We start from the raw sequence: 27,775 nt of genomic DNA, 5'->3' as shown, positions 1-27,775 counted from the left end.
CTTATCTTAAAAACTTCTTAAATTTTTTCTTACTGTGATTTAGAAATTTAAATCAAACCTTCTACATGCAATGGTTGGCTTTTTATTTAAACAAAGACCAGACGGAGCTTAAATTATTTCAAATAATGATAGTATTTTGCAGGAACCCCAAAGAAGGATGAAAGTTCAGCATTTACTAAAAACTTATATATGAAAAAAAGTTTTTTTTTGTCTTGAATTTGAATTCCTCTTTCTCTTAACAATCGTTTACTTCATTAGCAGTTTAAAACAATGTGACGAAAATGACCTCTAGAGCTCAAAAACAGCAATAACACGCTCAGGACAAATATAGGCCTGTGTATGAAGAACAAAAACTTTTTGCACTTCTTTGTGAATGGTTTAGATCCATTTAAAATTATTTTCAAAAACTACAAAATAATAAATTAATATTTTAAAATGATATTGTTTCTTTCAGTATAAAACATTCAAATAAATAACTTTGATAGTAAATCCATTTTAATCAGAAATGCAACAGTGCCAGGCCGCTAAATTAAGGATGTTTTGTTTCCTGCAGGTCTCAACTCTCATAAAATCTATATTTGTTTAAATAGCTCTTAAATTGAACTTGAGGTAAGTCATTATTTGGTTATCAGGATTAAAAAAAAAATGAGAGAAATTTGAGCTGGCAATCAAATTAGCACTAAAAATGTAGGATTTTTGGTTTGTATAAAGAGATCAGTTTAATATAAATATATGTAATTATAGGTTTAGTACAGCAAGACGACGCAAACATTTAGTCTCACTTATAATTGCAATGACCCTGTTTGGAAAATACACCTCACTTTTGCTTTTCCTTCTTATAGAATTAGCTTCTACTGAAAAATATTAAAATCCAAATAGTTAAAGTGTAACAAATTTTTGTGCAACAAAATACTGAACAAACTTAATGACTGCTCCTACACATCAAGTTTAATAGAAAGGGAGAAAGTGTGAAGGTGCAGAAATGGCTTTACCCTTGAGCCGCTTGAGGGCCTCAGTGCTGCAGACATCCACCCCGAGAGCTTCAAGCTGCTTCTCCCTGAACTCCTCTTCACCAACAGCTTGCTTAGATCTTAGCAACAGCTCAATTAGTGGCTGAGGCTGAAGAGGAGAATGTAAAAAAAAAAGAGATGAGCATATGTTACATAAACAACATGTCTGTTTTAAGAATATAGCAAAGTGGCAAAAACATCAAAAACTTACAGTGAATTCTGCCACAATCTTTGACTTCATGGCAGCTTTGGTTCCTGTAGTGGCTGTAGAGTAAAAGAAATATTATCTTTCAGAGTTTGGATTATGTTCTTAATAAAACCCATCATGTTCCTTTTAAACATAGTGGCAAAAATTCAGATACATTTCTTTTTTTTGTCTTTAAATTGCATAAACTAATGACCTTTGATCCCTTTTCTTTTGTTTCATGGATAGCATTTTTGGGTAGAACCAGTGGTATGTAAACAAATCAGCAAATTTATCAAAAGCTTTTTGTTATCACTCCAACAAAAAAGGCTAAATAAAAACAGGAAAACAGAGGATTTTTTCCCCCAAGATTAACTCATTTTTAGACAAGGTCTAACCCACCATTTTGTGTAACAAAAAGTCTCACCATTAGAGTTAGGGCTGCACGATATGAGGAAAACTTGCGATGTGCGATATGAGTGATCAATAATGCGATAACGATATAATTTGCGGTACATAAAACAAAAGCAAAACGACCAAAAACATCATTCCTATTTCATTGCAACAGTGTAAAATTTATACTCCAAATGACCCTTGTCGCGGTAGGATGCAAACATCAAACATAAAAGGGCTCATCTGATTGGTCAACAACGTGAAAGGGTCCATCCGATTGGTCAAATGCATAAATGGATTTATTTGATTCGTTAAATGCTTCAAGCTGCCATACGATTGTTTTAGCACATTTAAGGTAAACATTTATTGCGATTTTTGCTGACTTTTGCGATATGCATATTGCACAGCTTGATATTGCGGTAACGATAAATTTGCGGTATATTGTGCAGGCCTAATTAGAGTACAAAAATTACAAAAGCAACAACACAGAAAAATGTAATTTTCTGTGTAAGAAACTTAGTGTTCCTCACTCGTAAACTGTTACGCTAAACAGTTTTGGACCAAGACGCAAAGGCTTTTTCTGTAGCTTTTTGTACTTTTTATGTTATGCAGTATTGAAAGAATAAAATACCTTTATCCTTAATTTTTCATACCTTTGAATTTTCAAAAATAACATCATTAACTTTCAACAAATAATAAAGTGGATGATTATAATGATGAGGAATAAGTTAATTTTCTTTTCAATGTGCAGCAATAGGTTCTCGAATCTCCATTCATTGACAGCGTGATCAAACATTGCATTGATCAGTGAGGGTCTAAGCAAGCAGCCAACTGTGTTAAATATACCTGCTTTCCACTTTCACTTAATAATTATATATCAGCTAAAACCTAAATAAAAACACTTTGGCTTTTATTATTACTGCCTAATCAATAAACTCCCAAAGGGTAAAAAAAATTAATTGTATTCTTGTGTAGTCAAAAAGAATCAAAACGTATTATTACTGAAACATTTTCAAATAACAAGAATGAAATCTCTATTCTTGATTATTTAAAATGTACTTGGTAAAATGCTACTAAAATAATAATAGTTTAACAAAAATAAAAATTTAAAAACAAGTCTAAATGTATTACTAATATATCAAACACCAACACAAAGAGCCTTGCATTAATAAAGACAAACATGGAGTTTAGAAACATTGAGGCTTCAATGAACAAAGCTTTGAAAACAAAACCCTTAAACTGACCGTTAACAGGAGGAGCTGCCTTTTCTTTCTCTTTCTCCTTCTCCTTTTCCTTTTGCTTCACTCGATCTTTTTCTTTTTTGTGCAGGTAGGTTTTGAACTGGGCAATGACCTCCTCTGGATACACGTTCCTCTCTGCCCAAATCGTAAAGATCCGATCCACAGATTTGCGGACTTTCCCGTCCCTGACAGAATAAAAGGAAGACAACACAGTCCTCTTAGTAAATAAACAAATACATGTACTCTGCACACTTTTTAACATTTTTCTAACTAAACGACTGACTTCTTTCTGTAATCTTAGCGTTTTGCAAACAGACCAACATAAAACTTGGTACCCACTTGATGAGTTGAGCAGCATTGGGCAGGACGTCCGAGAAGGCTGAGCGGAAAATGGTGGCGTTTTTCCTTTTACAGTTTTGAATCACGTCATTGGCCAGGTAGAAAAGATTCAAGCGGTGATTGCTGTCAGCTGAAGGACAGAGACAAAAATTTATATCAAAGACACAACTTAAGTATATTCTGGGTATCTATAAATGTTGAATAAACAAAAATGCAACAAGAACCTTAGTTAGTGTTCATGTTAGGTCATTCCCCTAGAAATGTAATCGTTTGATAAAATTAAAGAACAACATCAATTTCCAACTCCATAAATATGTTGCTACTAAAAACACAAATATAGCTACTTCTTTCTGTTTAAAGATGCTTCTCTGTAGAAATGATTTGAGATTAACTGATTAACAGAATGTTAAAGGCAACTTCAACGTTTCAGTTCAGATTTATTTTTAAAATATGAAAAAGTATTTTAAAAATAGCAATATTTACATAATATTTGCAGTTACAACCATTTCTGTGAGATAAGTTTAACATTTTTGTAATAAGAGATTTATAGAAAAAAGGAACTTTTCTTGACAAAGTAACAGGCACTGCCAGGTGATGAACCTTAATGGATATACATTTCAAAAGTATATAAAACAAAAACTAACAAAAAGAGGCTCTTTTAACATCTAGATCCACATTTTTAATAATGGCAACTAATTTTTATCCATTTCTATTTTTTATTTTATTATTATCTATCCAAAATGTCACAGGCATGATTGTAACTGCTTTCATTTGGTCTCAAATATATTATTGTTGTCTAATTCAATCACATTTCATTTTATTCTTTTAATGCAGTGACTAATGTGAGGGGAATCACAACACAGAAGCAGACCGAGTTAAGAATTTGTGATGCAATAATAGGAACAAAAACACTCAGAGCGAACCAATGTAAGGAACTCTTTCAGGCAACAAAGAATCCAGGAACAAATTCTATGCATTTTAGAATAGATAGGGATGCATGTTTCTAATAGACCCCTTGCAATGGGGAGCTTATGGTTTACAGTTATTAGTGTGATTGTCAAATAAAAGAAAGGTTGTGCATGTCTAATAAAGAAACAAAAAGGATATTAATGTATGACATTTATCTATCGGTGTTGGTAAATATCGGCTATCGGCCACAATTGCAAGGGGAAATATTGGTTATCGGTTACTGGAAATGTCGGTTATCAGAAAATATAATCTCTGCCTATCCCTAATTTAAATGTGACTAAAAAATTTCCAACAAGGGGAAAAAAAAGCTGAATTTGGACAGAAAAGATCTACACTTACAACATTTACTCCATTTTTGCAACTGCTAGTTATTGTATTTAGACAAAAAAAAAAACTTTTTTTTGAATAGTCCTAAAACAAAGAAGCTGAACTCAATGCTTTCAAAAATTAGGAGTTGGTTCACACCCAAAGCTTTTTTTATTTTTTTCATTGGAGTTGATTTATTCTTTAATCAAACTGCCACTGGTAATAAATTTAGTTTGGCTACAAAATACACTTATACATTATTTGTGGTATAAGCTGAATAAAAGGTCAAAGTTCTGTTGATTAAAGGATAAATTCTCATATCATAATCTAACTCTGAACAGATTTTATCCAGAGAAAACCAGATAATACCTTAAAAAATATATATTATATGATTGCGTTATTATGGGTTCAGTGAATCAATATTGATCAAATATCTTCAGGGGCCTCAGAAATAGCCGGTGCCTGGCGAAAATTTGCCGCCTGTGAGTGAAGTAGTCGCCTTTTTGCTGACAAACAAAACTTTCATTTAGTGCTTGGCAGCAAATAATCCATGTATGTAGGGTCTGAAATTAACAATCGTCAAATGCAAGCTTTTTTTGGGGGGGGGGGGGGGGGGGGGGGGGGTAAAAGCACTTTATTATTTGTTAAAAGTTAAGTAAAAGCTAGAGGTCTACTCACCAAATGGCAAGTAAATGTCCGGGTTAAATTAGCCGTGCTCATTAGCCCTCCTTTTGGTGATTTTTCTTTAATGCTCCTATTGTGAGCACGTGAGGTACACACAGGCGCACGTGATACGTGAACGCGGCCCCCTCGTCACTGCTGTTAATTCACCATCTTGTAGGGTTTGGCTGATAATGCAGCGGGACATAACGATTTTTAAAAGGATCCAGGCAGATCTGGAGGATAAACCTGCTGGACTTACAGCAGCAACAGAGTTTTTAATATAGTGGTGTGCTTAGACACCGATGCTATGATGACATGACATCATTATGATGCCAATGAACTGTTCCTAAATATTAGAAACAGACGTGAATCCACAGTGAATAAAGCTTTCGTAGCAGCATTTTTCTAACATTACAAAGCCAGTGTTCAGCTTTATCTGTTGTCTGATGTTTTTTCTAATGTCTTTACAGTCAATGACATTAAAATAGTATGTTTTCAGGAGTTTTTTTTAAATTTAATTTTGTGCTAAAGAAAACAGAATTCATTTAATTGGGATTGAAAAAATTAACCCCTTCATTGACAAGTAAGTTTACTTTATAAACAATGGTCTTATAGAGAAAACTGAAAAGTTTGGGAAGTTTTGTAAAATAGTGAAGCAGTCACAGGAATATAGGTTGGAGGAAATCCTAGTTGTCAACAGTGATAGAGTAGAAGTTAAGTACTAAATCCCCTTCTCCACTGCTTATCGATCCGGTATTTTAACGGTACTCTTAGCGATACTTTTTGAGGACGAAAAATAAATAAATAACAAATTAAGAACATAAAGTGTTTTATTTCCTCATTATGCAACAACAGTTTTTTTTACAAAAAAATTTACTTTATACATGAGAATGTTCCAGACAGGATATTCATTTAATTATTTAATCTAATTATTTTTATTCTTTATGAGCGTGATGTTTCCTTTGATCTTTTGTCCATTTTCCACAACCTTGAACAGACTTTTCTTTCTGTCAAAGACCAGAGTTAGGATTGAGTGAGATGATGGAAACAAATTCACTTTGATGCAGCCTCCTTTCTATTTATTTATTTTTGTTTAAATCCAGTAAACCAAATAAATTATATTAATTTTACGGATGACAACTATCATTAGTCATTAATTATTATTAAGTATTAGGAAGTATTTTGTATGTTAATACTTTGTTCAATAAAGTTGAAAAAAAAACAAGTACCGTAATTTCCGGACTATAAGCCGCTACTTTTTTCCTGCGCTTACAGCCCTGCGGCTTATTCAGTGACGCGGCTAATTTATGGATTTAATTGGCGGCCGCCATGTACGTACTTTCGGACTTAGTGTATGGTTTGAATTCTCTATCCAACTCCAAGCAACAAGTCATTTATTTTTCAACACACCTCTTAGCAGCCAAACAGCATGCACCTCACTTTAGGTCTTAGACACTTCAGTCATGGTTCAACAAAAAGAAACACGCATGCCCAGCTGCATCCCAGAATCATTTGGTGCCATTAGACCCAACGTGCACGTGATCGCCACTACAATATGATGCAGCTTTCAAGTTAAAAGCAATCGTTAAAAGCAGCGTGAAAAAATCCACCATCACCAACGGGTTTGGAAAAGCCGGTCAGCTGCTGACGGAAAAGCTGCAATCTGCAGCTGGGCTGCACGTAAATATGTGGGAATAACATTAGCCTTTATTTTGTCGGGACACAACTGGAAACACAAATTGACGTGGTCGTTTTAACTGTTTCTAAGGACTGAGCGGAATTTTGCTTTGAAAAGCTCACAGCCTCTGTGTGAGCTGGAGACACTGCTGATGGCAGTCTGATGGCTCCCACACGTAACAACGCATCCGCCCCTCATCCACAAAACGTTCAGTATTAAGTCCGATTGCTCTGCACAGACACGATTTGCTCGGTCCACCGGCGCAATGGGGACGAAGCGCTCCTCCTTGGAGCCACCCTGGCCAGGGGTGTCGGAGAACATAGGAAGGGGAGACAAAGAGCCCGCTTGGCGAGCGCGGAGCGCAGAGGCATCCGCGGAGCAACAGTGTTTGTTGTGGAAGGAAACTTCTGACGCACGCGCCGCACTGAGGCGCGCGTATCGCGCTAAAGGCGCGCGCTTTTCAGTCGCCGATGCTTTATTTTACTGGTGTGTTTTTTTAACCAGCCCTGTTACTCCCATAACGCTGCCGCGACACAAGCAGAAGGAGAGATGCTCTCCCGTTAGCCCCACCATCCACTGCTGTTCCTTGCTCATTCTTAAACACGTACAACAGTCTGGCGATCCGGGTTAGACCTGCCTTTAGCCCCTAAGACTAATGGGAAATGGGGTATCGCGGATGTAAATTTCCTCATCATAACTGAGGGATGTAATGTTGATTATATGGTTACTGTTTGTAATTTTATGTATGATACCTAGATTGTCAATAAGTAAAAAAAAATAAAATAAAAAAATTAAAATAAAAAAACCATAACTGAGGAACTTGTGAACAGAATAGAGGTGCATGCTGTTTGGCAGATGTGGGTGTATTCAAATACATGAGCCTGAGGCAAGGCTGTCTCCTCCCACAGTGTGCTAATGAATTGCACTCGGTCTGGGAGTCAGGACGTGTTTTGTCAGGCTGACCATGTTTCATAATACATGCGGCTTGTACACTGACGCGGCTTGTGTATGTACAAAAGAAGTTAAACACATGGAAATGGGTGGGTGCGGCTTGTAATCGGGTGCGCTTTATAGTCCGGAAATTACGGTATTAGGAAGCAGCTGATAGTGTGTCACGGGTCTGGAATCATAAGCGGTGAATTTAAGCCACGCCTCTCTACCAGTTTGTTTTGTGTAGAACGCGCCGCTACAGCGTGTTCTACATACGGTAGCACAACAAACGGTCATCGTAGCAGCAAGGTGACGGCATGGTAGGGGCTCCTTGATACAAACTTCATTAATTTTACGCAGAAACGGGTGTTCTTAGTCCCCTACGAGATCGCCACTGACTGTGTGTGCGCTCCCTTGTCTTGTGTGTGTGCGCGCGCGCGTGCTGTCTGAACAACAGCCCCCCCCTTGCACACAAATAGACAGACAGAGCTCTCCGCTTCAACGAGAATACCGAAATTAATATCATCATTAATTAACGGGAAATTGACTGACTTGGTGAGTTAAATATGGCAGATATGGCTTGTGGGACACAAAAAAGAAAAAAAAAAGTAACTTCTGCAGTACAGATAGCAGAACCGTTCAGGTCAGATCTTAACGATACTGCGGTCTTGAAGAAAGTGGCCCCGGGGCTGGTTCAATACCGGGGCACGGTACCCATCCCTGGTTCTGGAGAGCAAAAGTGCATTCTATTTTTAAAATTCAATTTTTCAAAAAAAAATGGAAATAAACAAGCATGGGAAGGACTAAGAGGAAAAACAGCCTTTAAGTATTTTGAATAGAGAAGAGAAGAGCAGAACAGTAACATTATTATAGAAAATATTTGAAAAATAAATGACCACATTAAAAATAAACGCAAATAAACAAACGAATCACAAGATTTCCACACAGCTGTGCTAACTAAATCTTTTCAGAAGACAGAACAAATAGAGAGTGAGCAGGAAGGCATGTATCCAGACCAGTATGTTGTACAACATGAACTACGCAACAACAATGGCCGTTTCTCCAACAATAAGACGCTGCTATCAACACAGAGAAACTTCTAACACACATATACACACTCACACACTTTCTGATGAAGAGAAACTTGAAAAAATATCATTATGCAATGATAAACATATACAACTATTGTTTGACCTACCATGCGTATGTGGTCAAATATGCCTGTTAAAATTACATTTGCAGCAACATAATCTAAAGAACAAATCACGTCTTCTAAAGCACCAAACCAAACTATGAAAGCTTTGTATGCTGTTAAGGTTAAAAAACAACAGTGTGTGCATATTTGAAATGGAAACTTATTGATAAAACAGGAAAGTACATGTATGAACAGGTTATATGCTAGTCTTCAACCTAAAGTCAATACATCTGTAACATACAAACCTAAAACCTACATTCATGGCTTTAAATTAACTACTCTGAACTTCACACATTAAATTACAACACTGGAACATAGAATCTAGCAGGGATCCAACAATACAAAACCAGATGTTACAGCATTAAACTGAATCTTGGTGAAAGCGAACAGTTGCATCCCTATAATCCCTATAATCTAGCCCTGCTCATTTTAAAAATGACATTAGCATGACAGAAACTCAGGTAAATCGGCCACTCCCAAATTTTGCTAACTAGATACTACTTCTTTAACTTTCGGCTTGTCTAAATACTACTAAAAAGAAAAAGGATTATAGCGACAGAGCATTTAAGTTTCAAACCTAAAAGAAACATGGTTTAAAAATCCTCATAACATTTTAGTGAACTATGGGAGGTTTGAAACTATATCTACACCGGAAATGTACTATACTATAATGTACTATTACATGTATGTAATGCGACTATACTTTCTAAAGTATAGTCGCATTACATACATTTTCCTAAATTCCAAAACCTGTTTAGAACTGTTCAAAATATCGAAAGACTTCCCCTCCGATTTAATTTCACAGCGAAAAAAAAAATACTGTATTAAAAAGTGCTTTTGCAAAAGAAGAATTAAAAAAAATTGTAACCTTATATTTAGTCTTTTTTTTTGAATGAACAGGAGACTACCCTAAAATAGTATTTGTGAAACTTGTTAGCCCAGCTTCCAAGTTAAAATGATGTGCTTTAGAGTCTAAATGCATGGAGAACGCCATTATTCAGCTAGAGCAGGGGAAGGCAAACTATATACGGTGCACTAAAAATAAATTAACCCCTGTCTAAATGCAGAAAGTTAGTCTGCGTTCATGTGGTGTGGGAAAAATGCGTGTTTTTCTGACATTTGTGTTTGTTTTCTGAGTCAGACCATTCCAACACCACATGAATGCAGCAAATCTGTAAATTTGCGTTTTCCCCCGACGAAAATCAACCTCTTGGTGCAATTGATACTCTAACGAAAACAAATCCCACAGTTTTGAGATTGAAACTCCTAAATTCTCTGTTGTAAACTATTAATATTCAATGCAAATTAAAGGATGTTTCCATGTTATCCCTTTCTCTAATGAGGTGGATTTTTAACTTGTGGGCCACAAAGGGTTCTAAAATTTGACAGAAGGGCCGGACCAGCAGCAGATGCATGTAGTGTTTTAGTAATCCACCTTATAAGAGAAGGAAATAACTTGGAATCTGGACAAAAACATTTATTTCAAACTTTTTGGCTTTCGTTCTCATTTAAGAACGACTTACAGCATTTGATGTACCTCATGTTAAACGCAAACTTAGAGAAATGCTGCATTCGTGTGATGTTTGAAAAATGAAAAAGAGCTAATCTTACATAACAATCCAATATCCCATGGATGCAGGATAAATGTCTGCACCTAAATGAAGGTCAATGTATTTGTAGTGCACCATCTATAGGGAGACTTCAGAATTACAGGGGGAAATAAACAATAAGGATTATCAATATATTTTATTCCAGTTTGGCGGGCTAGATTTAGTAGTTAAACACACAAGTAGTTTAGAATATGACCCCCGGCCGTAGTTTTGGGCCACATAACTTTTTTATTCTCTGATGTGACTAATGTCTTCGTTTCTTTTTTTGTAAAGCCCTTTGGTATGGAAGCGATTGTGTAGCATAATTAAAAATAAAAGTCAAAACCAGAAATGCTTTTTCATTTTCAAAATGAAGCTGCATCAAATCACTCAAAATTAAAATGAAAAAGAAATCCACCAAAATGCTTTTTCATGTTCTTCTTCAGCACTGCTTATTCTGTCAATTACAATGATAAAGAAAATGGTTCTTGACATTTCATTTCAAAAAGTTCTCTGGTAAAAGTGTAGCAAAATTCAGATAGAAATGCTCAATGGTATTGAATATTGCAACAGTTTTGCGGGGTGGATGTGAAAACGCAAATGCAATCCCCTCTTTGCATTTTCGCTTTAATTATGTCACAGAATGAGCGATGTTAAAGAAGAAAAGGAAAAAGCATTTTGAAGAATTGCTTTTTCATTTTAATTTTGAGTCATTTGATCCAGCTTCAATTTGAAAATTAAAAAGCATTTCTGTGAATCAATTTTAATTGTCAAATTAGACATTTCTATCTAATTATTATGCAACACAATCGCTTCCATACTTTGGAGTTGTAAAGTGCTTAGTTTCAATTTAATTAAATCATTCATAATCCTTTTTTTTAAATAAATAAACACTATTTATGAAATAAAAAAATTACTGAATAACTGTGATCTTCAAAGAAAAAGGCAGAAAAAAATAATACTAATAGGCTACATTTCAAGAATATTACCAATAAAAAGGCTGTCCTCTCCCGTTATAGTCCTTTCAGACTGGAGGGCTGCAGCTCCTCATACATCTCACAGTTTGTGCTTCACAAATAAAACTCAGCAGCTGTGCTGTGTCCTGCACAACTGTGAAGTCAAATTATTTTGTCTTCGGCTGCAACTGGACATTTATCTGCATTATTTCATCAGTACAGTGGTCCCTCGTTTTTTGCCGGAGTCATGTTCTAAAATTAACCCGTGAAGATGAAAGCCGTGAACTCCTCACTACACACTTTTCCGAAACAGACATGTACATTTTTTAGACTTTACTCTCTTTCAAAATTGTAAAAATTCAAACCTTCCTAGAAAAATATTGCAGGAACAAAACAAGGATCTGATCGCGACAAGTGCTGCATTTATTTGTACAGGAGACGAGAATCGGGACACAGAACAGGGTGCACTGTTAGAGAAAATAAAAAGCATAATCGCACTAAAAGAATCAGTGAGACCACAAAATATGAACAGCAATGTAGAAAGGGAAGACTGTGTTCAGTTCTATTTGAAAAGGATTTTTAGAAGGGTTGAGATAGGGGCACAGACTGTAGGAGGGCGAATTAAAATGTCACGTTCTATGAGGGTCTTGATTGCGTGGCCAGATTCAAAGAAAAAAAGGAAAATAATAATAATAATGCGTCTCTGATATTGTTTAGTGGGCCGGACCACTGGTCTAGCCATTCTGTCAAATTTTAGAACCCTTTTTGGCCCATGCTTCTTTCCAGGGAACGGCAGTCCTTTTTTTAAACTGATATCACCACAACCCAATAGCAGTCATCACAACAAATAGGTCAATGGCCTCATCAATCATCTTTGCCATGCTGCAAACACAAACATTGCAATGTCACCAACATAGTCAAAACAATGTCATGGCACGATAGTGCCACTGTATTTTATTTAGGTTAAAGTCTGTGTAAACAGATGACGTTTATTTTTCTATTTTGGGTATTGTAGGCAAACTTTCATATAATCAATTTTGCCAACATTGGTCTAGGTATATAAATAAAACGACAGCATTAATCAATAAATAACTGTTTTTGCTGTCAACTTTCACATGACCATTTTTGTGTGTGCAAAAAACGATATATAAACCATATATCCTTCATGAAAAGAAGAAGCAGCTTCCTTTATAGTACTGTCTTCATACCCAGATAAATCATACTGTCAGAAACCTGAGCATTATTTTCAACTCTAAGCTAACTTTTATCCCTCATATAAAACGTGGTTAAAACTGTTTTTTATTATCTTAGAAATCTGGCTAGGGTCCACCCACTACTTTCTCTTGCTAATATTAATATTGCTAATGCATGCTATCATCGTCAGTAGAAGTCATTATTTTAACGCCTTCTTTGCTAGTCTTCCAAAAACCAACATTAGGAACCTTAAGCTTCTCCAGAATTCTGCTGCATGAGTTCTCACCAAGAGCAGGAGGCGGGCTCACATCACCCCAATTTTAAAATCCCTGCATTGGCTCCCCATATGCTTCAGGATTGATTTTAAGATATTTTTAACAGTTTTTAAATGTCTTAATGGTCTTGCGCCTTCTTACCCATCGTATCTTTTAGTAAAATATGAACCCTCTGGTGCTGGTCTTTAAACCATTTCCACTGTAAAAACTGAAACCTACGGAGGAACATCTCTTCAGCACTATGGCCCCATTTATGGCCCCATTTATGGAACAGTCTGCCATGGCGTCTCAGAGCCGCAGAGAACATAGTTCCTTTTGAAAAAGGCTCAACACACATCTTTTTAACCTGGCTTTTAGCTAATTTCCCTACTTAAATTTCTTCTATCTATCTATCTATCTATCTATCTATCTATCTATCTGGTATTTAGTCGTCTATTTTATTTTATGAATTTACACTAGATTATTTATTATTTATTTTTAATATTCGTTATTTCATCGTTTTATTGCATTTGTTTATTACTTTTATAAGTACGTTTACTTTTTAATTCTCGTTTTAATTTATATTTCCGGGGCTTTCTCGATTGGGATCTCTCCCTCTGGGTCAGCTGCTGTTCTTTAATCACATAAAGATAAATAAAAATAACTTTAAAGTCCCACTTTAAAGTCAAATTGTCTTTTGATCCATTTTAAAAAGTGTTCCCAGTGTTCTTTTAATTATGATTATTCCGTTTTTTGGCCCATCCAAAAAAACCTGTAGTTTTTTAGAACATAGTTTCTGCAGAGCAGCAGTATGTCATTAGAAATTTGTCTCGGACTTTCCCATGATTTCATTGTTTACACTAACTCCAGCTAGCTTACAACCCTCGCCTAACAGCAGTGCAACAAAAATACTACATCTAGCCGTACATTTGTGAGCCTCGTGCTAGCTCAGATGAGGAAAAGGAAGATGTACATGGATCCATTTGTTTACGAGTTGATGCACTAGAATGGAGCAGAGCAGGGAGCTTCTGGTCTGCCAATTGTAGCACCTGTCACATTACAAGCTTTTTCAGATGGCACTTTTTTCGTCTACTTCTGATTCACAAATGTAAATATATATCCATCAGACTATTTTCATTGGAGTGGGTCTTTATTCACTTTACAAGTACTTTTGATTCATTATTTGGCAGTAGCGTTTTATCATCATGTATCAAGAAGACAAGACAGTGTGAACAGAAATGTAAATTCTTTGATTCTGATACAGAAAATATACTAAACAAATATTAAAATACATGACAGCGGCCTATTTTGCATAAACTACCATCGAAGAAATAATTCCCATTTTGCATAAAAATGTAAAAGTTTAATCTGTGCTAAACAGAAATGGGCACTGTCACTCAGTCACTGATGGACGAAAAACGTACTTGAAAATCCTGAGTTCAAGTCATTTAACTAAAACCTAGTCTTATTTTTTATTTTATTTTGATTATGTATTTTCGACGTAGGTATTACGATGGAGCCATTATCCAATACGGGCTTCACATAATGGAAGGCCTAACTGTAAACACTGTTAACGACGAATCGCTAGCTTAGCTAATATTAGCGGCTAATTTGCAAAGACAACGACGCCAACACTTCGGCTCAATACAATTGCGAAACTCAATTTTTATTCTACACAACCCCCGTTTTGGGGTTCTGCACATAAAGCATAACCGAACCACAGCAGGGTTTTGCAAAATTCTTTCCTAAATGCATTTGACTCAGCTTAAATATGCTGGCTACAGGCTAGCAGTTAGCTTCAGCGAGAAACTACTCACATTTCTTTAGCCACTTCATCCAATAGCGAACAATAAGGCTGTAATGTTTCTTGTTTTCAATGCACCAGCTTGAGAGTCCTTGTATCGACTCCATGGTGTTAGACACTGCCTGAAACCGGCGGTCCAACGACGCTTCCAATGCAGCGGTGGAGCTGCGAGCTCCCTGGCCGCTCGCAGCCTCGGAACCGGCCGCCATATTTCAAGCTCTATCAACTAATGATAGGGACGAGGGCGAAGGCGTGATGGAAGACAAGGCAACGCAGGGGAGACCACGCCCCCCGCGAGTCATTACATATGTATTAACTTCATGCCATAAAAATACCAACCTACACACCAATATTTTAACTCGGTATTTTTTTTTTTTATTTGGGCTAAAAACTTATGAAATGACCCAGGCAATTGAAGCGGTTAGCAAACAAAATCAAAGATGAAGTCTTTTTTTCACATTTTTTAATTAAGGCAGTTTTAAATGTTACAAGGAAACATGGCTAACCTCTGTGGATAGGGGGTCAACACACTGATGGGTCAAAAAATAAATGATGCGGTAACTGTGTGAAAGGTGTCTAAAAGCAAGGTTTCAAAAAATAAACTTCAAAAAGTAAAAGGTCAACTTAGTGATAGTGTGTTGTCATTAGGACATTCTTCCTAATCAACAAAGACAATATGATTTAAGTTGAGGATTTTATAGCAGAAAATGAGCCGAAACAGACTGATTTAGGTCGGAATCAGTCGGTCTAAACAGGACAGACTTGCATCCAATGAAATCAACTAAATGCAAAACTACATATACTGCCTTGTATACACAGGAGCTCACTTTTTCTTAGAAAAACAGGTTTAATGTGCCCCGTATTTTCTGTTGAAGTCTCTTTATTGAGTCTTTGTTCCTTCCTCCTCAGCAGCCAATAGATAATTCTGGCTATTGTGAGGCAGCAGGTCTGCAGGTTTGACTGTAGCAGTCCTTATTTGAAACAGATCTCTCCCCTCGAAGGTTTCAATCATCGGTGCCGTCCAACACACTATGGCTGAGGGCAAGGTCCCAGTAATGTTCTGTTCCGTGCTTCTTGAAGTGTTCTCGGGCCATGCTCTCTGTGGGACACTGCTTGAACTTGATCTCTCCATAACTTCGATCTTTACCTGTTCCCTAAGGAAGCAGAAGGAACCATTAGACTTGGATGGACTAAAGAAGTTCTAAATGTGCAATGGAAACAGAATAAATGCATGTTCACTCACCTCCCAAATCAACCAACACTTGTTGTTTCTCTTTGTGTCATCAACATCTGGATCTAAGATTTGAAAAATGTGAGCATATTTTATTTGAAGCAAACACTGAGCCAACAATAGTACGGTATGTAGAAATAGCTTGTGTCCTGATAATTGACATAAACCACTTTTGAACCGTTATCAGTGGTTGGTGAAAACTAAAAGCTACAAAAGATAATTACCCATAGCTGTATAAATAAACTGCAAATCTCAGACACATAATTTCTTAAACTTGCGATTATTATTTTTTATAATTTGCAATCAATTAAGACGTTTTTCCATAGCAGCAATACAAAAGCAGTAATCTTACCATCTCTTTTGCTACTGTGTTCTTCCCACTTGATTCTATGCAGCATCAACTTCCTGAATTTTTTCTGGGATTTAGGGCCTTCAAGGGAAAGAGACAATTGATTCTTTATTACATTTCATATATGAATTTGCTGGCATTTTCTCTTCCCAGTTCAGATCAAGTGAGGTTCAATTGAAAAAAAAAATCAGTATTTTCTCTCTATAATGAAATCTTCTAAACAGTAAATGAAAGGCTATATAAACAGTAATAATTGAAACATGTCAATAAATGTGTTATTAAGTTTCAGCAGATCAATATAAAAGGACATCAATATAATTTAAACAGATTTCTTCCTTACCTCCCTCTACAACAACAAGATTAACATCTCTGTGCAGAACTACTGTTCCAGTCAGGTACAGCTGGTTTGCATTGGCCTCCACCTTAAACTTCTTTGCAGGATTTGTCAGGTTACGGATTCTGTAAGATACAACATTTATATTGGTTTTCAAGGTGTAAAAAGAGCTTTGAAAACAGATATTTAAAAATATATATATTTGCTGTTCCCGTCCTCAAATGCATACCTGTACACTGAAATGTGAACTCCGTTAGTGAGGTCTTCTTTCAACTTCTTGACCTTCTTCTCTTTTCTTTGCTCTGTTGAAAGCTTTCGAGCTGCATTGGCTTCCTCATGAGCTCTGAAAAAGTGTCGCTGTTAGAAAAACACTTAAGAAAAATGTGAGTCTCTGTGGATTCTCACGGTAACAAAACACCTACTTTTGTCTTTTTGCCATCTGTGCTCTCACATGGGCCTCTACTTTAGTGGGGTCCTGGACCGCCTCCGTCCCCAAGACTCTCATCAAGTTGGAGATACGAACTTAAAAGTACAAAAAAAATCATCATGTACCATTACTTGACCTGATTACAGGCATAGAACAATGTTCACTTGTGTGCAAGTACCTTTAGGTTCCGGTGGTGGCATCAATCCAAGACGGACCTTTTCCTGCAATTCTTTTTGTGCCTCCCTCCGCGTTTGTCTCCTTAGTTTCTTCTGTTCTTTCTTTGTCAAATACACACCCAGGGTTACTGGTTTATCAGTGTCCACTGGGAAAAGAAGAACAGTTGTAAAGAATATAACTAATATTAATGGAATGAATGTAATCAGAGCTTTTTCTGTCAAACATGTCAAATAAAACATTTTATTCTAGAACCTTGAAAGAAGCTAGAAGCATTAAAAAAATTACACAGAAAAACAAATGTGTGTACTTTTAACTTAGAGATGGCAAATTTTTTGCTCTGCATTTACTATAATAAATAAATGTTTGTTTCCTCAGGAACATTCCTTGATACAAAGTTTGCCATTTCAAGACAAAAAAAAAGTTCCTCCACACAATAATAAAAAAAATTCATTAAAGACACTGAGGCAGAAAAATGGTAATTGGAATGGTTCTTCAAAACAGTCTGAGACTTTAAAGTTTACAGATAAAGAGAAAAAATACTTAGACAAAAATCCCTTACAAATGTCTTTAGAGACCAGTTTTGACCACAGGAAGAGTTTAGATATTGTACAGTCAAAACTGGGATTAAGTCTGGCAAGGGGTGCCTAACAGGATGTTAGCTGAGGACATGTTACAGTGGATTTCATCAGATATAGCTACAATTTTCTAATTTAGTGGTTAACAAATCACTTTTCAAAAGTTTATTGGACTAGGATACTTACTTTACGGTAAAGCTTTCTGTCTGGCTTTGTCAGAGTTCCCTCATTACTACAATTAAAAAGCTTTATAGTGCAGGACAATCTATTGCCCTGGACTTTAAAGGCAAACAGCAAATATGACATCACCTATTTCACGAAGTGAAAATCTAAATTTATGACGACTTTTTATGAATCCACTGAGAATGAAAACATTGATTGTTTATTTATAAAAAAATGCATCTAAACACTTTTTTCGCAAAATTGTTCGAACGCAATGCATTATGGTCTATATTCGCCAATCTAGTGAGCATCAATGCACACTGTTTTTTTGCAGAGACGTCTGGAAAAAAATTTAGGGCACTCGATTCTGAAATAGTAGATTCTGAAAGCACTGCAAAATGGCGAACGAACTATAAATACAACTATGCACTGAATAGTGAAGGAATTCATAAATTGCCTGTTTTTTCCTGAAAAACACACATAAAATCTTATGGATATAAGACGTATCCTCGAAACATCCATGACAAATAGCTGTTAACAGTCTATTATCAACATCACAGGGCAGAAACTGTAATTTCTCAACACATTCTTTTCCACCTAAACTTACCAGGAGGTCTCATTTGTGTAGGGTGTTCTACCAGGTTTGTTACTCCAAAAAATTCCACGTTATCAAACCTCGTTTCCGGTTTGCTAAATAGGAAAAAATAATAAAGTTAACCAAACTAAAAGAAATGCACAGATAAGGTTAACATATTGGTTTAAAAACTGCAAAAACATTTTAAAGTTTTTTTTCTTACAAAACTATGTTGGAGGGCAAGATGAAGGAGTCCCACCACTCAATACTGGGTACTTCCCCATCTCCAATCTCCTTTCTAGGCGCAATCAATGCCAGTTTGGTGGAAGCCTGAATTCCTGTCTTTTTAGCAGCCTGGGAAATCTCATTCTGAAGCCGTTCCAACTGGGCCTAATGGGCAAAGACATTTATGCAAAAGGCATCAAACAAGGTGTTTTTGAATTGCCAAATTGTATTTCTGAATAATTAACAAAGGTCTTGAGATGATAATGTCAAGCTTTTCACCAACCTTGGTTCGAACTCTCTGGGCAATCTTCTCAAACCGTCCGGGCTCATGAAATTTGAAGCCTCTGCGGAGGCGCTGGGCAGGCGTAATGAGCACACGGTTGTCAAAGTATGATGTTGACTCCAAATCATCACTAGGTTTCTCCTTCAGTTGCTGACGGAACTGTTCCCTCTTTACCGCCCGTATGTTAGCTGCAAAAAAAGGAATAGTGGTCCATGAAGTCAAAGCGCAGTAATGATGAGACACATTTACACACCGATCCAGAAGACCTACCTTTGAGTGTGGGCATGCGGTGCGTAAGTTCAACCTCTTTGCCAGTGGCATCAACAGTTCTTCCCTTCTCATCAAGAATGAGGGGTGTTGGCTTGTTCACTTCCTTAATCTCCACTTTACTTCAGTTTCACAAACAGATACAAATGATTATTTGTATCCAGAAAGCAAATACACAATCTATTGTTTTTCCCCCCAATAAATTAGATATCTTCAAGTTACTCACGGTGGAGCAATTCCCATGGCATGTAGATTAGCAAGTGCTACCAGGTTGTGAGGTCCGGTGTTTCCCAAGGCTCCCAGGATACCAGGCTTCACAGATAACTGGGACTGAATGCGGGCCTGCAACTCTGCTGCCTTGCGGGCTTTTTCAATAGCATCATTCATAAAGCTGGCAGCCTGCGAGGGGGCAACAGATGAGGCACCAGCGGCGCCCAGAAGCCGTGAGCCATCCAACTGTGACTTTAAGGTTAAAAAGAAAACTGAGTTAGAGACAAAAAACTGTTGTTGATTTTTGTTCATGATTGTGCATAACAATTACTGCAGCAGAAGGGACCGAAGAAAAGCTCAGTTGTTTCTTCCTTTCTTCTATTTGTTTTGTGGCAGCCTCCATCATCTGCTTGATCTGAAAGAAAGTATCATGGTTTTAAAATAAATATTTATCTCTAAAAATTCATACTTCATAAATAAAATCAATAAGTAACAAACACATTTGCAATACTGTTAATCCCAAACCATGCAAGATGGAAAAAATACAACAATTAATGTGTAAAAGGTACTCCAAAGTTCCAATATCAACACAAAGACTAAATATATGTTCCCTTCTAATCTATATGAAAACCAGAAAGCGATACATTTAAATACTGCTCATTAGGTGTACATATTTACTTTGAAAATTATTGTTTTTTGTTCATCCTTTTTAAACGTTTTGGGGATTTTCTTTGAGGAGTACATCAAGGAAAACTGACACAGTTTAAACAACAAAGAATTGATTTTTTACAATACATTTACTGGAGCTGCTCATAGTTTAGTTGAGAAGATAAATAGGAACATTAAAGTAATGATAACACAGAGGCCCAGGCAAAATGACAGTACTCCAAACAAGCTATATTCTTGCTTATTTTAACATTTTTAGTCACATAAACATTTCATCTTCCTCCTTTTTTACCACATACCTGAGAGAAATACTGAAGAAGTAACCCGCCCACCATACATGTAACCATATTATGTTGAAAATCCCAAATAAAGAAGTATTTTTCACAGATGACTCAGCACATAATATCTATGCCATTTGTCTTGTACCTGCAGTTTGGTAAGCATGCCAGGGCTTTCAGAAGGAGGTCCTGGGATGACCTCAGGCTCCTCCACTTCTTGAAACCGAGGTGTTCGTTTTCGCTTTACTACCGTCCCATCTGCTGTCTCAGATGTTTCCCTCTTTGCACCAGAGTCATGCTCCTCCCCAAATACATCCTACGAATGGTCAAAGCACAAATATAAGTAAAACTAAACACTCAAACATATTGATTAGTGAACAAAAAAGAGCGTATAGCCTACACAGTATTTTTCCAACTTAAAAAACAATGTGAAATTGATTGATTGATCTTAATTCTTAAAAATGTTGTGGGGTTGACATTTTCAACAGAAACAACAGAATTAGTGTGACTGAAGTTAAGTAAGGTTTCTTTTTATTTTATTAAACAGTAAATACAGTCATATTTGGCAGTGGAAGACTAGTGGTAAGTAACTGACTAGTCAACTCCCAGAATTAGTGAGATTAAACTTAGATGGGACAAAGTAACCCATAACCCTACCGCTGTGCTCTTAAGTCAGACCCTTACTGTGACAGCAGCCACAATTGCTCCAGTGGAGCTGCTCAGTTCCCATAAACAGGTATTGCAAAAGTTTTTGACTGACTTTTCTCAATATAAAAGAATGATGATCCCAAAACCATTCTTCATAGGTTAATTTGGTACCCTACCTTGGTCAACAACATAAAGACCTCCATCTGATTGGTCAAATGCATAAATGGATTTATTTGATTCATTAAATACTTCAAGCTACCATAACATTTAAGGTTACAATTTATTGCAATTTTTGCAGTCCTTTGCGATATGCAATTTGCACAGCTTGATGTCGCAATAACGATAAATTTGCAATATATTGTGCAGGCCTAAATCATTAATTTTTATTCATTAATTTACCTTAAGTTCTCTCTTCCGGTTCTTTTCTCCAGATCCTTTGCTGCCACGGCTGCTTCTACTTTCCTCAAGAGCTTCAAAAAGACGTTCAACAAATCCACCAGCTGAGTCTTCGAGGAAGGGACGCAACTGGTCTGAGGACAATTAAGAGTCAAATGATTAACAATGTATTCAACAGTTCGTTGATAATCATTTCTTAATATAAGACCAGTGTTTTTCAACCTCTTTTGAGCCAAGGCACACTTTATCCTTGACAAAATTCCTGCGGCACACAAGCATCCAAAAATAAAAAAAAGGAGAAACTCTATAGTCTGTATTGATTTACAGTCCCTCCGCAATCACAGACATTTTTGTGATAATTGTGGCAAAAAAGCTGGAAGTTGCAGCAGTTTTTTCTAAAAGATGTAATAAAAGTTAAGTTAGTTTTCCGTAATAACTTTCAAATAAATTAATTGAAAATTTACCCTGGTAGATGTTTTTTCCCCTCCAGTTTATTAACATGCAATTTCATGTAACCTCACAAAAAAACAAATACATTCTTTCTAAATAATATACTTTTTACAATTTTTTTTCAATGTTGGTGCAAAGGCAACTGTAATTTTTGAACAGTTATATGATCACAATATGATTGTTAAGTTTTACACACCAAAACTAACATATTTATGTTTTCTGTAGCTACATCAAAAGTGAACATGTTGAAGTTTTATTAGTTTTTCTCTTGTCTTAATCAAAGATTAATTCTTTGAAAACTTTAACAGAAATGTTTTATTTCTTTTTAGATTATTAAATTGTTTCAATTCTGTTTGATTGTGTCTCTCGGCCACTTCAACATTATCCTATTTCTTACAGACCTTATAAGAAAAATGTTTCATTAATAAAGATGACTTGGACCAAACTCTGGGATGTTTGGATGTTATTAAAAAAACACAAACCTTGAAGAAAACTAAACTGTTGACCTTTGATTTAATAAAGAAGATTTAAAAACTGATGTGTGTTTGTTGTGGTTTCAAGACGTTTAACAGGGAAGACTCGTCCGCTGAGACGCTGTCACGTTAACCCAATGCATCATGGGAAATGTAGTGGAAAAAGCTAAATCAGAACAAGGAAGTGATGACTTTAACCACTTCTGAGAGGTCAGACTGTTGACGCAGGATTAAACCTCCAAGAATGATTGGTGGAGGGGTTAAAGGGGTGGGACTTTTCCAAAAACAGAGCTGAAGCTGCGGCTAACTCGCGGTACCGCCATTCGTTCATTCATGATCTTCTTCCGTTTTGTCCCTTTCGGGATCACGGGCTGCCGGAGCCCATCACTTGTGGGCGAAGGCAGGGGACACCCTGGACAGGTTGCCAGTCTGTCGCAGGTCACACACCCATGCACTCTCACAGTCACACCTAGGGACAATTTAGAGTTGTATGAACGGACAGGTGGGAGGTCGCTGTGGGAGGAAGCCGGAGGCCCCGGAGAGAACCCACGCATGTACGGGGAGAACATGCAAACTCCACACAGATAGGTCCCCCATTGATGTTCTGGTTCCCCCAGCTGGGACTTGAACTGGGGGCCTTCTTGCTGTGAGGCAAGAGTGCTAACCACTGTGCCAACGTGCAGCCTTATCAAAATGTCTTTAATAGAATCAAATAAACACAAAGAAAAAAGTATTTTACGATCTTTCATATTCCCAACTACTTAGTGCTTTCTTGGGGCCTGTTTGGATGAACACAGAGCTGATATCCTAGATTTGGTAAATGTTTTTAGATCAGTGAAAATGGGTAATATCACACGGCACAACGGTTGAAAAACACTATTAGACTAAGACCATTAGTGACTGTAATCATAAGCAAATGTTTACGGGAAAGCTAAAAGCACCAAACATTTGACAAACAAAAGAATCTCTTAAAATTTTTTACGAGTTTGTTTTTGCTTTATATTATAAGACTATCTTAATGTGCAACCTCAAAACAAGATGAATAAGAGACGCTTAAATTCAGAAATGCACAAGTAACTGTGTCATCAAAGATGGAATAAAACAGAACAAAAAAATGAAAATAACCACAACAGAATTAATTACTAATGATTGAAAACTTCTTTCTTCATGCAAATGAGCATGGAATTTACCCGTGGTCTTCCTTTTGTCCAATCCTTTCCCCACACAGTGTAAAGCTGCAGTGACCACCGTGGGCTCTGAAAACCCCAACACCTTCTTCACAGTGCGCTCCACCCACGGTCTCAACTCCTCCACCTCCCGCTTGGGAAGAGACATCCTTCTGCCCTTCAAAACACAGCACGCAGATGTCTTTTTTAGTTCTTGTTGGAACAGGAGTCCTATTGTTGACAAAGTTGATGAGTGAGAGCTACACAAGTGGCATTATTAATCACAAGCCATGACACAGAGAGACCCTCCTGCGTGTCAAAAATGTCGAACACATTTGAGGACAAGTTTGCCTTTTGTCATAAAAAATGAAAGTTAAGTTAACAAAATGTTGCTTCATATCAAAACATATCAATAACCAGACTAACCAAAATAGCAAACAAGCTAAACTCTACTAGCTACTTGCGCCAAAACTCATCGACCGCTGCTAGCACACGTTAGCATATTGCTACATTTGGGAGCTACCGAAATCTGCTAATAGCGGCTTAAAGGTGGATACAAACCTCTCAGTTTTGTCTACAATCCTCTTTACTTTAGATATACTCTAAATTACCCACAAAAAGAATCTAATTTCAAGGGTACAAATCTCTAAAGCCTGAACATTTCTTTCAAACTTTCTGATTAGCCGCTCCGTACATGTAACGTTTCTTCCACGAGACCCGGAAGAGGAAATGACGTAAATTCTTCTTCTCGACTTATCCTTCTCAGTCTTTTTACCGTGCTTTGTTTGATTTTCGCCATCTATGTCATTTCTCTTGCAGTTGTTTATGCGCTTTCATAAAGGCACTTTAAAAAATAAAAGTCAAAACCGCTTCTATAATATATTTAAAAGTGTTCATTAAATATTAGCAAAAATTCAGCAAGTCAAGGAAATTCACCTGACAGCTGACAACACAAAGGAATTGTTTTGTCTGTAAAGTCTTGTTAAGGGATTGAAAATGTATTTGCCTAGCTGGCCAAAGTTAAATTATGTGCAAATATTTTCTTCCATACATTTTTTGATTAAATAAGGCATATTTTATAGGAAATAGTCCAAAGTGAAACTTAAACAATCAGATTGCATGATATTCTTTCTTTTTTTTGATATTCTTTTTTTTGTTTCTTTTTTTTTATATTCTTTTTTTGTTTCAATTAAACTTGAGAAACGTTAGCCTATTCAATAAGTAGCTTGCATTTAGTAAGCAGAATACCTTTTTAAGGTACTTTATACTGCACATTTTATAATATATTTTACAATAGTAATTTCAGTGATAAAAACAATGTTTATTATGCATTGTGAGTGTTCTTCTGCATGTGTGTTATGAAAATTATAACTATTATTTATACAAATGAGCAATGCAAGTATTTGCATTTTAATTTCTGTCCTAGTAAAATGTAGTTGTGTTACCACAGATAAACACAAACATTTTTTAAACCACTGCTAACAAAATCTAACCAAACGTAAGAGAAAACTGTAATACCACAATATAGGAGATTTTTGCATTTTAAGACATGGGCAAATTTAATTGCAGTTCCAAAATGTAGTGGCATCATCTTTTTGTTCATGAAGTGAAAAGTTTCTTTGAATGGTAAATCACAATTTTCTGCTTAGGCTACGCATAACCCTTAAGTTCAGTCTTAAGTTAAACATTACTCAAGCACTGCACTTAGATACTCGGTCAACTTACAAAAAAAAGCCCCCCCCCCCCAAAAAAAAAAATCTTTGGCTTATCAAGTGCTTTCCTTCCCACTCCACTCCAGATCCGCCCCTGGGTGTCTATTGGTTTGCGTGATGTGGGTCAACTGAGTGCATTTGTAGTAGAGCGAGCCTGAATGAGCAGTGGTGAGCCTGAGGCTACCACACAGTGGCTCTTCTCTGTATAATAATCCATGTCAGTGCTAACAAATTGCAATTTCTTTTGTAAAAATGCTCTGCAAAGCTATTTACACTTACTAGAAAAATGTAATACATTAAAATAATTGTCCCAATGAACCTTTAAAATAGTGGTGGACAAAACTGTTGGTATCCCTCAGTTAAAGAAAGAAAGTCCACAAGGCTCACTGAAATGACTTTAAACGTTCAAAAGTAACAATAAAATTATAAATTCAAATTAATTGAAAATTAAATAATCAAAATCAGCCATTACTTCTGAGTTGTTGATTGACAGAATTATTAAAAAAAAAAACCTAATGAAATAGGGCTGGACAAAAATGATGGTACCTCCATGAAAGACTGAGAACTAATTGCCCAGGGAGTCATGATGAACTCAGGTATGTCCTTTAACTGACATCACAGTTGTTTTTAAACTCATGATCAGCCAGTCTGCCTATTTAAAGGGAGACAAATAGTCACGTTGCTGTTTTGTGAAAAGGTGTGAACCACACTGAACATGGACAACAGAAAGCGAAATAGAGAATTGTCCCAGGACATTAGAAACAAAATTATAGACAAACACCGTAAAGGTAAAGGCTATAAAACCATCTCTAAGCAGCTTGAAGTTCTTGTGACAACAGTGGCACATATTATTCAGAAGTTTAAGACCCACGGGACAGTAGCCAACCTCCCTGGACGTGGCGAGAACAAAATTGAGGACAAATTGAGGAGACGACCAAGGAGGACACCACTGTTGAAAAGAATTCATAAAAAAGCAAGACTGGAATTTGCAAAAATGCATGTTGACAAGCCACAAAGCTTCTGGGAAAATGTCCTTTGGACAGATGAGACAAAACTGGAGCTTTTTGGTAAGGCACATCAGCTCTATGTTCGTAGACTCAAAAATGAAGCATACAACAAAAATAACACTGTCCCTACTGTGAAACATGGAGGAAGCTCAGTTCTGTTTTGGGGCTGCTTTGCTGCATCTGGCACAGGGTGTCTTGAATTTGTGCAAGGTAAAATGAATTCTCCAGATTATCAAGGCATTCTGGATAGAAATGTGCTGCCTAGTGTCAGGAAGCTCAGGTCATGGGTCTCAGTCGCAGGTAATGGGTCTTCCAACAGGACAACTATCCAAAACACACAGCCAAAATTGTGTGCAGTGATTGCCACAAAAGGTTGTGCAACAAAATAGGAAATTACAGGTACCATCATTTTTGTCCAGCCCTATTTCATTTTTTTAAATAATTCTGTTAATCAACAACTCAAAAGAAATGGCTGATTTTTATTATTTAATTTTCAATAAATTTGAATTTATTGTTACATTTGAACGTTTCAAGTCATTTCAGAGAGCATTGTGGACTTTCTTTCTTTAACTGAGGAGTACCAAAATTTTGTCCACCACTATTATTTTCACAGTAAGGCTAAAAAGTAGTCATCCAAAGAGTGCAAGACTAGGGGAAATAAAATAACCTATGAAAAACAGTTTAAACTCACTTCAGTTCTAGCTTAAAGCTGATGAAATCGGGCAAATACAAAATAAACATTAATGTTTAAATTCTGATATTTCCGGTCTATTCAACCATTGTCTATACCTGTTTTGTCCCTTTTAGGGCCGCCAGAGCCTAACCCGGCCACTTGTGGGTGAAGGCAGGGTACACCAAGGACAAGTCGCCGGTGTGTCGTAGAGCTACAATCTCACACCCTCATTCACACCTATAAGGACAATTTAGAGCAATCAATTAACCTTTGGACAATGGGAGGCAGCCAGAGTCCCTGGAGAAAACCCAAGCATGCAGGGGGAAAACATGCAAACTCCACACAGAAAGGTCCCCCATTGGTGATTCTGTTTAAGGTCAACCAGCTGGGACTTGAGCTTCTGGCTGTGAGGCAAGAGCACTAATCACTATGCCACCATGCAGCTCCAAAATCTCCGGTGTGGAATAAAATATAATTACACATTTAGGATTTTTGCTAAAATACCAATACTTTCAAATCACAAACACCAATATCCAGTTCAAACCTTCCTTTATAAATGATACCATACCAAGACTCTCCCTCTTTGGGTTATTAATCAACGTTTTGTGTAGAACAACTATTTGGTTTAGCCTGCCAAGCATTACCGCTGCTTTACAAACATTTCAAATTGTTAGTTTTGTCCCATCCCCAAGATTTTAAATATCCCTAATTTGTTAAAGATTGTTGCAGGCATGTGATGTGTTTACTGTGGATGTATAGTTGAAGTTGTGCTTTGCTGACTCAACTA

General features: G+C 36.6%; 2 protein-coding genes across 4 annotated transcripts in view; both read right to left on the bottom strand.

Moving 5' to 3' along the window:
• LOC101157805 (threonine--tRNA ligase, cytoplasmic) overlaps positions 1-14,954 on the bottom strand; it is a 33,483-nt gene extending 18,529 nt beyond the window's left edge. Inside the window, exons 1-5 of one of the 2 annotated variants that reach the window (XR_002874912.1) lie at positions 14,719-14,954; positions 3,168-3,297; positions 2,832-3,013; positions 1,222-1,274; positions 993-1,119 (exon numbers count right to left, since the gene is read on the bottom strand). The gene's annotated coding sequence lies outside the window, so the exon portion shown is untranslated. The remainder of the gene's footprint in view (positions 1-992; positions 1,120-1,221; positions 1,275-2,831; positions 3,014-3,167; positions 3,298-14,718) is intronic. The other variant, XR_002874911.1, reaches the window with a different exon arrangement.
• Positions 14,955-15,151: 197 nt separating this feature from the next.
• Positions 15,152-24,333, bottom strand: prpf3 (pre-mRNA processing factor 3). Of its 2 annotated transcripts, none has more exons than XM_011485324.3 (17): positions 24,158-24,333; positions 23,621-23,774; positions 21,511-21,641; positions 20,612-20,779; positions 19,851-19,934; positions 19,536-19,771; positions 19,313-19,431; positions 19,043-19,230; positions 18,758-18,924; positions 18,568-18,650; positions 17,225-17,368; positions 17,042-17,141; positions 16,849-16,962; positions 16,626-16,744; positions 16,289-16,366; positions 15,949-16,001; positions 15,152-15,859 (listed from the first exon to the last, which is right to left on the bottom strand). In XM_011485324.3, exons 2-17 carry the CDS (start codon positions 23,763-23,765, stop codon positions 15,710-15,712), a joined length of 2,079 nt encoding a protein of 692 aa, XP_011483626.1. In that variant the 5' UTR covers positions 23,766-23,774; positions 24,158-24,333; the 3' UTR covers positions 15,152-15,709. The 2 variants fall into 2 exon arrangements, with proteins under 2 accessions (XP_011483626.1, XP_011483627.1); XM_011485325.3 differs by having other exon boundaries at positions 23,621-23,769; positions 24,158-24,331.
• Between the last annotated feature and the right edge of the window lie 3,442 nt (positions 24,334-27,775).

Source organism: Oryzias latipes, chromosome 16 (assembly GCF_002234675.1).
Source record: "Oryzias latipes chromosome 16, ASM223467v1".
Classification (NCBI taxonomy): Eukaryota; Metazoa; Chordata; class Actinopteri; order Beloniformes; family Adrianichthyidae; genus Oryzias; species Oryzias latipes.
Note: the sequence above shows the minus strand (reverse complement) of the source record. Positions and strands in the feature narration are given on the sequence as shown.